Raw genomic sequence first — 14,779 nt, forward strand, 5'->3', positions numbered from 1 at the left:
CAGACCTAGGGGCAATCGAATTGCCCCGACCAGTATGTCCACAATATGATGGTTTGTACTGGTTTCTGTTCATAATTTGGGACTAGTAAAGCCAATGGTGACTTTACATGCCCTGGGAGACAGTAGTCAGTCCCAGGGTATGGAGTCTATGTTGGGGGGTCGCTACGACACCCCCTGGGTTACGGCACAGAGGGTGCTGTGTAACCCACATCAAACACACATGAGACCCTATGGAGTAAAAGACCCCATAGCCCATAAAACACATGGAAAGACAAAGGAGCACCTCAAATCATGTCTAAGAGTGGGAGTAAAAGAGTCTCACTCTTAGCAGGAGAAAAAAATAAACCCCAAAAATCCAGCAAAGCTGCTGGGGGACTCACTAGGTTTGGGAAATTATCCTTTAAAGAGAATTCTACCTAACACTGAAGGCACGAGTGCAGGATTTGTTTGATACTGGATGTTGAGAAAATTAGTCAACGTACCAAAGCGTCCATTAGAAGTCTCTGACATGGAAATGAAGGTAAGCTGTCAATGTACCAAAGTATCCAAAGAAGACTGCGAGAAAGTGAGTACTGACGCTGCATTCTTGCAAAAGTGGTAGTACCAAAGTCTCTACAAGCAGCGGTGAGAAGGAGAATCATTTGTAATCCAAGAAGTGTCATGCTGGAAAATGGTATGAATTTTCCGAACAATTGTCAGAGTTACATGTCAAGAAGCACCTTTCTGACGACAAGAGTAAAGAAATTCCATTCTGGCAATGTAAATAATAAAACGAGAAATTGAAATGACAGCGTATATTACTGGTTCACCACACTATGTAACATGATCTCTTAAGGTAATCACTGGGCAAGTTGTTCACAGCCATATGATGTGCACGTTCAAGACTCTGTCTCGTATGTCCCAAGGAAGTCTTCTGTTAACCAGTGGTCTTTCTCTGGCTAATACAATTCCCATATGTCTTTTATTTTACTTTTACATGTCAAAGTTTGTCACAGGCGCTTGAAACAATGTTAACTTTATTTACAACACTTGCTTCAATGTTGTTTTATTAATATTTTACCAGTTTTTTTCTGTATTCTGTTTTACAAAACGCTTGCCTTTTTGTCTACAGGCTGGTGGAATTCTACCGGTCGCAGCGAGATGTCATGCTTGCTTCTGCAGACAAGTGGCTGACTGGTAAGTAACTCTTAATGAAGCAAGTACTGTTTTGCAAATTAACTGTTGGTTCTCAATCCTCGGTCAGAGAGAAGATGCATAATGGCGTATCTGGCAAACGAAACAAAATATACTTCTACATCACCTATGATGAAGTAAGGGATAGTAATGCAAAGTGCTCATTTGCATCTTAAGTGCACCTGAAGCCTGTAGAAAAGGTGGAATCTGTGGGATATAATATGATATGATATGGTGTTCGTAACGCGCCCATACACAAGTTTTTTAAGGTTCGACAAGGCAAGGAAGGGGGAACAGAGGGAGGACAGAGACCACGGTCTTACTAAGGCAATTGACATTGAGATTGTGCAAGTGCAGGGGAGGGGAAAAGTGCCAGGGGAAAGGGGAGGGGGAAGTGCCGTACATGGGATCAAAACAATAACAAGAAGTGCGGCCAGCAGGTGGCAGGTGCAAGGGTAAGTGCAGACAACAGGTGTCCAAAAGTGCAGGTAGGGGGACGGTAGGGTTACAGATACAGACCAAGTGCAAGGGTTGCCGGGAGGCAGTGTGGGTGTGCAACTGGGTGGGCAGGGTCCTGGGCTTGAATCAGAGGGTAGCCAGGTGACCAGTGCAGTATCAGACAGGAAATCAGCAGGGGAGAGGAAGAGAGAAGGCAGAAGCAAAGGGAAAGATCTTGAGGTGCTTCCAGAACCGGAGATGGTTCTCATCAAGTTTCAGAGAGGCAGGGAAGCTGTTCCAGAGGGAGGCCTCAGCCGAAGGAGGAGATCTACCACCAACTCATTGCTTGGAGAAGCGGCTGACCCTGAGGGAGTTGGAGGTGGAGGAGCGTAGACCTCGTGACGGAATGTATTTGTGAAGAGCGAGTTGGAGGTATTCAGGAATCAGGCCCCAGAAGGCCTTGTACACAATACACAGGGTCTTGAACTTAATCCTTGCATCCACTGGGAGCCAATGCAGAGATTCCAGTGCTGAAGCGATACGATCCCTGGGCTTGAGGCCAAGAACAAGGCTTGCAGTCCTGTTCTGGATGAGTTGCAGAGGGCAGAGACTAGAAGGAGGCAGATTTAGAAAGAGGCTGTAGCAGTAGTCCAGCCTAGAGAGAACCAGAGCTCTAGAGACAGTGACCTTCTGGGGGAAGGAGAGGAAAGGAAGAATACCTCTGAGGAGGTGCAGTTGGTAGTTTGACTTCTTAGAGACGTCAGAGATGTGAGGAGAAAGGGATAGTGTGGAGTCGAAGATGACCCTGAGTTCCTTAGCCTTACAGGAGCAGGAAGAGGGCCGAGGTAGGCCAGCCAGAGAGTGACAGGAAATGAGGGTGCAGGTGTGCCAATGAGGAGAATCTCTGTCATACTGGCATTAAGGCAGAGATCGTTGGCGGCACACTACTCCTGGATAGCAGACGGACTGTCAGAGAGGAGAGAAGGAGAAGAGGTGGCAGAGGGGAGCCTGAAAACAAGCTGACTGTCATCTGCATAGCATGGGATGGAGAATTGCATATCTCCTTGAGATGCGAGCACCTGGCAGGGTTGTAGAAAGAGGAGATCTTTTTAGATTGAGTTGCTCGAGTCATTGGACAACCTTTAAAGTTGGTGGGGAACCAGTTGCTTGTGGTTGATGATGGAAACCAGCCATTCCCTTCATGATTGCGATTCAGAAGTATGGGGAGTAGGTTAGTATCAAATGATCTGAAAGTGCCAGGGGGATGTATCTATGAATCTAATTTTTGTATTCATGTAAGTGTGAGGCCATGTATCCCTTGTAAGACACTCTACCATCAAATTACAGCTAGTGAAGAAGTTCTCCTTTTGGGAGATGTTAGTTTGCTTTTTTTAAGTTGCAGCTTATTTGGATAGCTGCTGATCTAGCAGGTGGGTGAGGCCTGTGTAAAGGGAATTACTGTACACAAGTTGGGAATAGATTGTGTCTACTACAGTTGGGTAGCTTATCTTGGGTATGTATCAGAGGATAGACCTGAGTAGTTTAAATTTGGCAAAGGAGATTTCTTGCTTGTGTGTGGATTAAAAGGTTGAGCCTCATGTACACAATCTAGTTGATGTCCAGGTTGAAGGCTTTCTTCTGAATGGACACCACTTCCAAGGAAAGAGAAGCCCAGACTGTGTCAATGTTTTTAATCTGTCTTCTGGAGCTCCTAACCAGAATTTCAGGTTTGAAGCTTGGTTACTGTTGCAGCTCATCCAGGCTTTGGTTGCTTTAAGGTCCTTAGAAATGACCACCATTTTGGTTCAGTGTTTTGCCCTTCAAAATGAACCCTGCAATAGGACAGTAGTTGTCAGAGTCCTAGGATCCAGTATGACATGTTTAAGGATCTACATAATCAGAGAGCAATTGGGGGATTTAGGGTTGAAGTCCTGAAGTTAGGGAGTGGTTGATGATGTTGGATAAAAAGCAGTCAACAATGCCTTAGTATGCTGCCTGTTAAGGTACTTCTATGTATTTCACATAACTGGGTGTTTTTCACAGAAACTCTTACATATCAGACCTTGTGCAGTCCTGAATCTGAAACGAGCAGTGAGCATTTCAACTTGATGTTGCCGATTCCTCCTCTTGACTTTCCCTGCACCCCTCCTGATGCGTCGCTGTCTTTTGTCTCCAACTCCTCCACTCACCTGTCTCCAACTGTCTCCTTTCACCAGTCACCCTTCAAAGTCCTTCCAAACTCCTGCCAACAGCTCATAGTCAAAATACCCACAGGATCTAACTGGGCCTAAGATTCTTACTTCTGCGCCATGATCCCTGTGAAGTTTTGCACCTGTCGCTTAGGCACTGTGTGGGTTTGTGATTGGTTATGCTAAAATGAGACTTGTCTACCATTTCCTGCCCCTTTGATGATCTTGGCCCCTTGGTGTGTCTGCATGTGTCTTTTCCCGTGGGCGAGTCGCAAGTTTGCGATCTGTGGTCTTTTTACATGTTGCTAAGTGAACTGTATATCTCTCATGTTCCCACGCCCTTTCCCTGTATGTGTGATTCAGAAAGATGCACAATGTTTGTACTTCAGGTCGTTGTGCAAGCCTGTTGGAGAAATCCAGCTTTCTGCTGTGATATTTGCCATTCGAAAAGTGACTGCTGAGAAAACGTGCAAGTGCCTCTGCAGGTTAGACTGCCCCACCAAGCGAATGGGACACGTTTTCTGTCCCTGTCTGTGGTCAGAGCTGACATACGCGGTTGAATGCTGTAGGACTCTGAGGCCACCTCTGATGTTTGTGCGGGTGTTTGCCATTTGCGTGCATGGATTTATGTTGGAGTTAAACTCTCCCCGTTTCTGTTTTTTCATCAGCCCCTGGATCATGGAAGTTGCTCTGTGTTGAATAGCCTCATGGGACGGTTCCCTGCCTTAGAATCGGGACAATGTGAGGGTGACAATGGACCCCCTGTACATTTCCTCTGGCCTATCATCATTTAGCTTGCTGGAGGTAGACCGTCCTTTTTCATTCCGCTAATGTCCCCAGAGTTAGTCAGGGGACTGTGACACACATAGGTGAGAGGAGAGTAATAATTAGATTGGTGAAATAAGAGCTATGAATGAGAGGGTATAGTAATACTGAAGTGGAGGATATAGTGGTCAGAGGGAAGGTGGAAATGAAGAGATTTGAAAAGGAAAGTGAGGAAAGAAAGACACCTTCCAAGAGAGTTGCCCTTGTAATGAGTGGGAAGTTTGTGGAATGAGAAAAGGGGTTAGTCAGAGAGGAGAGAGTCAAGTTCCATTTGATGGGTGGGTGCGATTTTAGGGACATTGGAGTACCCCATTAGAGTACTGGGATTTTGATGGGAATGCATAAAGGAGGTGGTAGCAGTGAGAGGAGCTTGGAGGCCCCAGTTGCAAAGAAATCAGAAGGAAGGTGAGTGTGCTGCGAGGAAGTGAACTCAACGGAAGGCGGTAGGAATTAAGAAGGTGGAAGAGGGCAGAAGGATGATCCCTGTTAATCATCAGATCAACTCTTCCTTTTTTAGAAGAGATGGGTTTGTGATAGATGCTAGCAGAGTCATTAAGAAAGGCAGAAAAGGTATCCTAGCCTTGGGGGTGGTCCACATCACTGCCATGCCCAGGTCTGCAAGAGAGGGGTTGTGAGAATTAAAGTGGCCATTCACAAAGAACGCCTTTACGCACATTGGGTTCTCCAGAGCCCAAATATGAGAGCAGTGGGAGAAGCTGAGGGGAAGATGGGAGCATTGAGTGGGAAGGCAAGATGGATAGACGAGGTTGGAGTAGGTGGCTCTGGCATGAGGCCTTTTGTGGGTGGTTTTAGTGGCCAGAACACTGTAGAAAGAAGAGGAGAAAGGTAGGGAGTGTTGTAAATCTCCCCCCTTCCCACCTGGGATCGCTTCTTGCTCTGTTCCGCGGGAGGATTCTTCTTGTGGACGGATCGGGTCTTGTATAGGCTCGCTCGAGTCTCGTCCAGCTCCAGAGCGCGTTCAGAGTTCCAGGAAGGTCGCAGTTCCAGGATGTCCAGGAAGAGAGTAGCGGTCGCTAGGGTTGAGGATTCCGGGAGCAGATTTAGAGGGAAAAGGTGGAAGGAAGGAAGAAGGGTCCAGGAAACTAGGAATAGTGGATTCGCCGAACAAATCACACACGTCTAGTCACTACCTAATGATAGCGTTGAGAGGCGCGGGGCCGCGGGGGCGTGGCCAATTTATAGAACGTGCCGTGTCCGACGTAAAGGCTGGTGCGAGGCGAGTCACTTGGCACGGCCATGTTGGGAGTAACAAGGAATAGAAGCCCCGTCGCAATAAGGACCAGGAAGTCCAGAAAGGGCAAGTTCTATGGTTCATGACAGGGAGGAGATGAGGGGGATGGCGGAGGGGGACCAGGTTAACTGGGAATGATAAAGTAAAGGCAGGTAAGAAGTAGTAGTAGTAGAGCGGGTCAGGGATGCATTGTGGAAAGGAGAAGAAAAAAAGACGGCAAGGGAAAATGATGCAGGGATGTGGGTGAATCAGTGAGGTGGCTTGAAAGAGAACAATAGTAACAACAAAATAAATGCTGGTTCGACCACAGGCGCGAGGGCCCTTGGTGACCATAAATGCTGTAATACAATTTAAATCTGTATATTGGTGACCAAAACATCTGTAATGAAATGTAACTTTTAGTTAATAGATGACCAACAGTGCTGTAATAGAATTTAAATCAGGACCCTAGAGAGCCAAAATGCTGTAGTACAATGTAAACCCGAGCAATAGGCGACCACAAATATGTAATGAAATGGACCACGGGGGACCAAAATGCTGAGCACAGTAAAGTGAGACTGCATTTGTGGTAAACAGGAAGAGCCAAAAGGGCAGATCATGATATACGGTGCAGTGGTAAGGGACTTTTACCTCCTGTTGTATGGGGGAGGTAAGACAGCTCAATGAAGGAGGGAAAGAAGGGCAGTGGGGGATAGAGGCCAATGGCCCAGCCTCACAGAGAAGGGTCAATCAGACCTTGCTCTAAACACTAATGCAGTCCTGGGTCACTGTACATCTTTGCTGCACTTGATGAAGGCGCAGGAAGTTTAATCTTCCCTTGCCACGTGGTGCAACTGGCTCAGTGGTCTTGGATGGCCTGGGTTCATGGTGAGTCTTAGGGAGATTAGTTGCCGGAGGATGACCTCTTCTCCTTCTAGAAGGAATTTAAAGGTGCAGTGGCACAGGTGTGGAGGGCAATAAGTGTTGCGCGATCTAGAGGGGTGAAGGTCGAAATTTCTTTTACTTTTTTGCGATGAAGATGGGGAGTTGATGTTAAGGATTTTAATGATGCGGCACGCTTTAGACCAGGACTTTTTCTACTGGCCAGGGATGCAGCACACAACAAAAACGCTTTTAAGTTTATTACATTTAGATTACATTTTTGAGTGTGGTGATAATTACACAGGAAAATGATAGGATACACTTAGTTTAACCTTCTAACATCAGATACGCAATGCACAAATGAATGAAAGCAAGATTACTTTTTGGATAGTATTTTTAAATGGCACCACAGTTGGGCGTTTCCCCTGCAACACTCCGTCAAACCCCTATTAACCAAGTTGTGTGTGTGTGTGTGTGTGTGTGTGTGTGGAGAGGAGTAGCCTGGAGTCAGGTATACTAGGCAAAAATCAGAATGAAAATCCGACCTACCACGCCTGAATGGGAGGCCAAAATCCAATAGAGCTCCCTTGAAAAATTAGCAAAATGGCACTCGGAATTACTGAATAGTTATTTAACATGTGTGGTTGACTGGCTAAGACAGGAATTGGTGTAGCTGTACTAAAGAAGAAAGAAAGCCTACGAGCTACAAGGCAATGTACTAACAACGGGCATACAGCTTAGAAAATCGACTTTGGGAGGAAAAACAGTGCGGCAAGAATCACACATGACAAAGTTGTAATTTCTTAGTTTTCACAGGTTTAAAATAGGCAAACACTTCAGAAATAAGCTCAACAGACAGAATCCAAATCGGTTTTGCTGATGAAGTACAAAGGCACATAACAGGTATGATACTAAGTGAAAGGATGACTCTAGATGGGTGACAGTAAGGGATTCTTAATGGAAAGGAAAAATCGGATTTCAAAAAGGAAACACTTTCTCGGGCAACTCGGTTTTGTTAGAAAAAGGATTTATTCTACTGCTACTATATTTTAGTGGCTAGGTATTTAAAGAAGAACACAATACGCAAGGAGGTTACTTGCAAGTTTAACCTATCCACACTGCGTTCATCTCTGTGGGAAATTAATTAAATTATTCAAAATAGTACTAAGGACTTATACAAGTCTGAAATTATTGGAAAAGAATTGCGCTAACACATTGTTAGGCAGAAACCTGTGCAGTTCCCTCTGGGACCACTGCAAAAGGTTTAGGACTACAGGTGTTTGGCAGTAAACCCACTTGGTAGCAGTCTGTACCACACAGATTCACTTGGTCGCTGTGGCTGAGCAGTCAGACTTCCCTCAAGAAGAGTTAGGCAGCATACAGATTATTCACAATAGCTCAAGAGCACACAATAGAACAAGTAAACACTGACCAGGGCTTGGTGTAAAAGAGATATAATTATTTATTTAAAACCACATCTAGAAAAACACACAGGCACTAATAGTAAGCAATTCAAAAATACGGTCACTAAAAGATATACACTCCCTTAAAAGAATATTAGACAAGTCTTAAGTAAAGCCCCACTTATTTTCAAAAAGGGTTGAGCGCTTAATGTAGATGGCACTCTAATAGTTTGTTTTAAAAAGGGAGAGAAAAGCAGAGAACAAATTGAAACAGATCCCAACACTTTTACAAGAACATAACAAGAGAGGAAGGCAAAGTAAAACCATGAATTCAGAGTCAGTAGGCCGGATCCGCTTTAAGGGGATCAAAATGAAATGTGTCCAAGGTCACACGGTTGCAGTGCACAAAAGTCTTGTAATGGTCCAAAAAGGAGTTGGATCAAAGAAAGGGACCAGTTAGAGGGTCAAGGTGGCCAGCCCAGTCCAGAAGGTTAAGGAGTTATTATTACCTTGTAGCAATCTTTAGAAAGGGAGGCCTGACGGACACAGTACCTTAAAGTGGTGAGAACACTCCAGCGGGGGCAGTTGTTCCTGGCAGCGGATGCAAGTCGGTGCTTCGTCTGGGGGAAGAGAGGATCTCGTCGTGGAGGAAGACAGGAGTCCGTTGCACCGCCAGGGAAGAAACCAGCCGCAGAGTTTCTCAGGTACAAGGAGTGGTCCGTTGATTCGCGGTTCAGTGGTGAGTGGCTATCTGGCTGCCGGGGTGTTTGGCGCGGGCAGTTCGACCACAAGCCGGTCTGGGGTGCGAAGAAAGAAAGGTAAACTGGTTATGCCCACCAATTAGGGGAAGAAGCCTCTACAGCCGGGAGATCTTTTCTGTCATCGGGAAGTGGTGAGTCGGTTCCGCAGGGCTTCACCGGTGGTGTCGTCGTGGTAGGTCGGCTCAGCTTCTCCCTCGTCGGATTCTCAGGTCCTGTGGTGACTTCTGAAGTTCCAGTCCCCAAAGCCCTGCTTTTATGCAGCATACCCCCATTCACTCAGCCTAGCTGTCAATCAAACATGCTAAGTGGTGAGCTGGCCGGCTCACCACTTGGGCCAATCACACTAGAGTGCGACTTGAGTTACCAAGGTAACTCAGTCCAGGGTGCCTAAACCCCCTCCCACACCCCATGTGGTACCCAGACAGAGTGGCACTACTTTTGGAGGCTTCTGTGGAGAAGCCCGCCAAAAAGGGGAACAAAGGGCTCGACTTGGGTTGGAGTCACAGAAGAGAACACAAACGCCATTTTAGAATCGAGTCCTGGCAAAAAATACCAACCGGCGAATTAATGTTAATTAAATAAACCGGCGATATGTTTGAGGCTATGAAAATTAAATAATTAAAGTTGGTAGCCTCGAGCAATGGGAAAATCCCATAGGGAAATATTCGCGGTCGAATATAAAAAGTAATTTCCACTGCCACCAGCCAAAACTCGATCAGGGGGGACGGAGACCTGCCCCCTCGACTAACAGACCCCGGGGCAATCGAATTGCCCCGACCAGTACATCCACAATATTTTGGTTTGTACTGGTTTCTGTTAATAATTTGGGACTAGTAAAGCCAATGGTGACTTTACATGCCCTGGGAGACAGTAGTCAGTCCCAGGGTATGGAGTCTATGGTGGGGTGTCACTATGACACCCCTGTGTTACTGCACGGAGGGTGCTGTGTAACACACATAGTAAAAACACATGAGACCCTATGGAGTAAAGGACCCCATAGCCCATAAAACACATTAACAGTCAAAGGAACACCATAAATCGTGTCCAAGAGTGGGAGAAAAAGAGTCTCACTCTTGGCAGGAGAAAAAAACAAACTCCAGAAATCCAGCAAAGCTGCTGGGGGACTCAGTAGGTTAGGAAATTCAGCCTAAAGAGAGTATTCTCTCTAACACACATGAAGACTAACTGGGATTTTTTTATGGACAGGATACATAGAGGATTCTAACAATTTTAAGAAATTACAAGGTTACCTATTGGGTTTCTTATAGGTTTGGACAAATGGCAAGGTAACATAATGGCTTATGCAGCGTTTTGAGATTGGGGAGGGGTGATACTTACAAGAAGCACTTGAATTGTGTAGTTTAGACAGCTAACCGGGTCTCTGGACAGCGGGACAAGGATCTGGTCGCTGCGCAGTGGTTGGCAATCCTTTAAGGGAACAGCGGGGCAACCGGGTTCTGGTCACGGTGGACAGTGGGGGGCATCAGCTGGGCAAGGACAGGTCTGGTCACGGGGTTCTCCAAAGAGTCAGCAGCCTTTCCTCCTCTCTCCCTGAATTATTCAGATTGTTGTAGGGTTTAATTCTGGATAACTGGTTCTGCCTGGATAGGAGGTTCTGGATCTGGGTCAGCTACCCCTGGCCTGGCACGAGAGTCTTGCAGGGTGAATGTGGATTGCCTGGATCTCTGGATGTTGATTTTTGAATGTCTGTTTCTTGAATGTCCTTGAATGTCCTTAAGCTTCCTCCTTTTATAAGTCAGATGATATTGGAGGATTTTTACTATGTGTGCTGAACTAAGCTAGACATACCTCTAAGATAGCATAGGTCAGTCTGTGGATGTCGCTGCCTCCCTATAAGCAGATTGGATCCAGGGAAGTGACATCCATTTTAGTGTGTGTTTTTATGAGGTGCTTAATGGTACACAAATTACATTAAAACTGTCCTAATTTCACATGGCTGCTTCTTTATGTTAGTGAAATAAATGCTTTACTCCAAAAAGTCTTTCAAATCAAATGGATGGCATCTGTCACTGGAGGGCGGTCCTTTAAATTTCCACAGCCAGCATGCCCCCCCTCTGTCAGTTCTGGGCAGCAGGGTTACCATAGTACCCTTTGATTCTTGAAGATGCAGCTGAGAGGTGTCACAAGTAATTCACACTTTTCTGTGAAGTGCTGATTCCCTTTGGTCCATTGTCCCTTGCTGGGGGAAATGCCAGTCAGTTTGACAAGATTCCAAATTCTCACACCTTTGCCCTTTCATAATTTGTGGAGAAGATGCCTTTCCCAGGAAGGTTTAGTACGTTTGAATTTCCTTGCCAGGCCCCTTTATTCTGCTGTTTTTAAAACGCACGTTTTTTTCTTCCTTACTTCCTTTCACAGAAACCAAGTCTTTAGTAAATAAATATAATATACACTTAAACCACCCCTTTGTTTGTGTGAGTATCTGGGATGATTTCACATTTTCAGCTTTAAACAGTATTATTTCACTGTCTTTGCAAAACTAATTTACACATGCTCAGTTTACATGGGGATTTCACAAGATGCGGTTTCTTTGGCATACATTTTCAGAAAAGCCTTGACTGATCAGATCAGTTTCAGGGCATGGAAAGATGCTGTAAATAGTTTTCTTTTGTAATGGATGCATAGCCAGGGAGAAAAGCTTTCTTTTTGAAGTCCTCTGCACAGGTTAATTTGTTGCAAGAGTGAACGTGGGTCGTACGGCCTGAAATGGATTGCTCTGCTCCTCACAGATTTAGCTTGACACAACATGCCATTCAGTGAGGAATGCCCCCATTTGCTGGTGTACAACCTAAATATGGATGCACATGGCTGTGTTTTACTAAACCCCAAGCTGGGTGATGTTAAAAAATGAAGATCGCACCAGTGCAGTCATTTTACATAGAAAGTTTTCTTTGGCAGAAGTTTATGCAAATCCCAGCATTGCTGCGCTGAACCAGGCTGCCTTTGAATTCCTCTTTTTGGATTACCATGAAGAAAATAAATGCAGCCATTCTCGGGGTGTCTGTGCTCCATCTCGCCTCATATGTGCACAGCAGAGACAGCGCAGTGATGATTTCTGTAACTGCTAAAAATGCAGTTTTGATGCAAAGGAATATGTGCTCAGCCACCACAGCGCCACCATTATTTCTGTAACTGCTAAATGCAGTTTTGTGAGGCAAGGATTACTGTTGGGCTGGTAAATGTACCCTACATTGCAGAATTAAAGCGTTTGAAAAGTCCCAGCAAATGCTGTCGATTATGGTGATAAATGACTGGACCAACTTAAATACGCCAGTTAGAGGTGGCAGTGATTTTGTTGAAACAAGATTCCTGCTTCGCTGTGAAGATGGATGCACTATAGGCTGTCAGCATTTTTCAGATGTTTCTCCTGTTAGGCTAGTTGAACTTATGCCGGGCCGTCTTCAACTTCTATTGTTTGCAGAATGTGAGGCAAAGAAAAAGAGAATCCTCTGTGCTTGTGTGTGATATACTTGTGATGATGTCAATCCATGCTGTATGCAGAGTCTCTGGGAACTATTGGGAGCTGCAGAGCAACACAGCTTCTTCTTTCTCTGACGGCAACAGATGTGGGCTGTGTGGTCCTGAGACACCAGCACCTTACTTCAATCACAGTCCTTAAGAAGTGCCAACTCTTCAGACGCACAGAAAGCGTGTTTTCACTGCTACCGACTAAGAATAAAAGCTACAATCTTGCCCACAATGTGTATTTGGATCATGAAAACAGACCAACACAACACACCGAAAACAGTACGGCTAGTTCCTCCAGAACCTAGTTATTTGTGTCCAGCATAACTACACTGCTGCTATGTGGACCCCAACAAGTGGCTGTATAGAGCATTGGGGAGTTGAGGTCTGGCTTTCCCCTTTAGGGAGTGGGGTCGCTGGAGAGCCCCACTTGAAATATTGGTTGGCACCGTGGAATGAAAACCCAATTTTGAATCCTTAAGAAATGAAAGGGGTGCTGTCCAGACCAAAAAATGCTACAAAAAATATCATTTGAAAAGTTGAATTTTTAAAAGTAAAAATGTGATTAACCTTACTTTTCCTTGTGAACAATTGCACATGATCTACCCCTGCTGTGCCGCTATCTGTACTGTTCACACCTTTTTGTAAATGGTGTATCGATGCATTTTAAATGGTCACTTGGCTAAGCCATTGCACCTTGGCCAATGCTCGCTCATGCAGGCAGCGCCACTGATGCTGCGTCTCGTGCATAAGTGGAACCTGCGTAAGGCATTGCTTCCAAAATTGCCCAGCATTAATGCGTGACGCAAGGTGCCTGGTTACATACTCATTAGAACTGAGATACCCTGCCTCTGCTAAATCGTTGTTTACATAACCAGGGTCGTGCCACAGAATGAATGGACATACAACGGAAGGACCCTCTCTAAATTAAAACTATTCCACCTGGAAAAACGTGGCATTTGTAACAGAAACAAAGAAAATAAGGCAGCTTTATCCTGAGGAAGTCATCCATTCTATTTTTTTCATTTTAGTAGTAAATCATCATTTAAGTAGTCATTTTAACATTTTTAAGTAGTCATCCATTCTCTTTTTTCATTTAGTAGTAATTTTCTCTGCTCTTGTAGTGCTCGTGTTTTCTCTATTCTGTATATGAATCTAATCGGATGAGGTGGTGGCTGAAAAATCCTCACACTTTAGACTCTCCGGACTCAAGTGAAATCCATTGGTTGAATTACGACGGCCGAAAATGCCGATTTCTTTTTTTTGGACCCCCCTGCCCCTATACACCACATATATATGTGTGGGGTATAGTATATAATATTAATATGGGAGTGCTGCGGGGGGTCTTCCCCGTGTGTGTGTGTGTGTGTGTGTGTGTGTGTGTGTATATATATATATTATTTTTTTTCTGAGGCTTGTGGAATCTGCTTAGATCACATGCTGTACATAGGCCGACATCTAGTGGACGCTGTGGAGTATTAGTTTGTTTTTCGAAATTCGAAAATGCACGTAAAACCAGGGCGCAAAGGATTTGCACCTTGCTTCACTGCTCCAGGTCCTTGGGTACAAAGTGGAATTAAAGCTTCTGCAGCACTTTCAACCAAAGTGCACTTCGTTCTGCATACAGGTGCAAAACAAATGAAATCCTTTTAAAATGACGTCTGCAAAGCATCATTGTCATCCCGCATTTACAAGTTTTAAAAAACGGAGAGTAACAGGTGATATCAACTGTTTTTATTCTTACATTTAACACTGTTTAGTAAAATAAGTGCCAATGTTGGTGGGCTCCTGCATGCAACTAACACTCTTTACATAATGACACCCCTTAGTGGTGTTATTTTATTTTCTATTTATTGCGATAACCACAGGCGTAGCAAGTACATTAAAATTCACTAGAGCACAACAGTAATTCAATATGTGGTCAACAAAGTGGGATTTTGAAATTTTTCCAATAAAACATACCCTCCCTCCCACCAAGAAGTAGAGGGGATGTGAAAATAAAGATCAAGAAAGAAAGTGAAAAAAAAGGTCAAGAGTACCCTCTCCCCGTTTCCCACCCCTTCATCCTGGGGCTGATCTGCTCGGATCGTGGTTCATCATGATGGCGATAGGAATTTGTGTTTTCTAGCAGTGAAGAGTAAACAACTGGGAAAAAGTTCTCAGGGCCTCTGGCAAAGTGTGGTGAGTTAAAAGGAAAGAAGAGATAAAAAGGATTGGCTTAATGACCGATGGCGACCGGCCGTGCCTGACCAGCGTTGGAGCGAATTAAAGTTACAATGTGACTCTGGACTGTGAGCTGTTTGTTATGGGGCATGGTTGGGTCGGTTCTTACTTCTCTGAAGAACTCCAAGAAGGGAAGCCATTCAGCGTCCATGTGTGTATGTGTTTCCT

The 14,779-nt window shown here is 44.9% G+C and overlaps 1 protein-coding gene across 4 annotated transcripts in view; it reads left to right on the forward strand.

Moving 5' to 3' along the window:
- Window positions 1-14,779, forward strand: part of AADAT (aminoadipate aminotransferase) — a 1,031,752-nt gene that overhangs the window by 808,088 nt on the left and 208,885 nt on the right. For all 4 annotated transcript variants that reach the window (XM_069631415.1, XM_069631412.1, XM_069631413.1 and 1 more), the window contains exon 11: window positions 1,112-1,176. In XM_069631415.1, the coding sequence (XP_069487516.1) occupies window positions 1,112-1,176 (65 nt within the window). The remainder of the gene's footprint in view (window positions 1-1,111; window positions 1,177-14,779) is intronic.

The sequence above is a fragment of the Ambystoma mexicanum genome, chromosome 6q (genome assembly GCF_040938575.1).
Source record: "Ambystoma mexicanum isolate Mex_15411 chromosome 6q, UKY_AmexF1_1, whole genome shotgun sequence".
Taxonomy (NCBI): Eukaryota; Metazoa; Chordata; class Amphibia; order Caudata; family Ambystomatidae; genus Ambystoma; species Ambystoma mexicanum.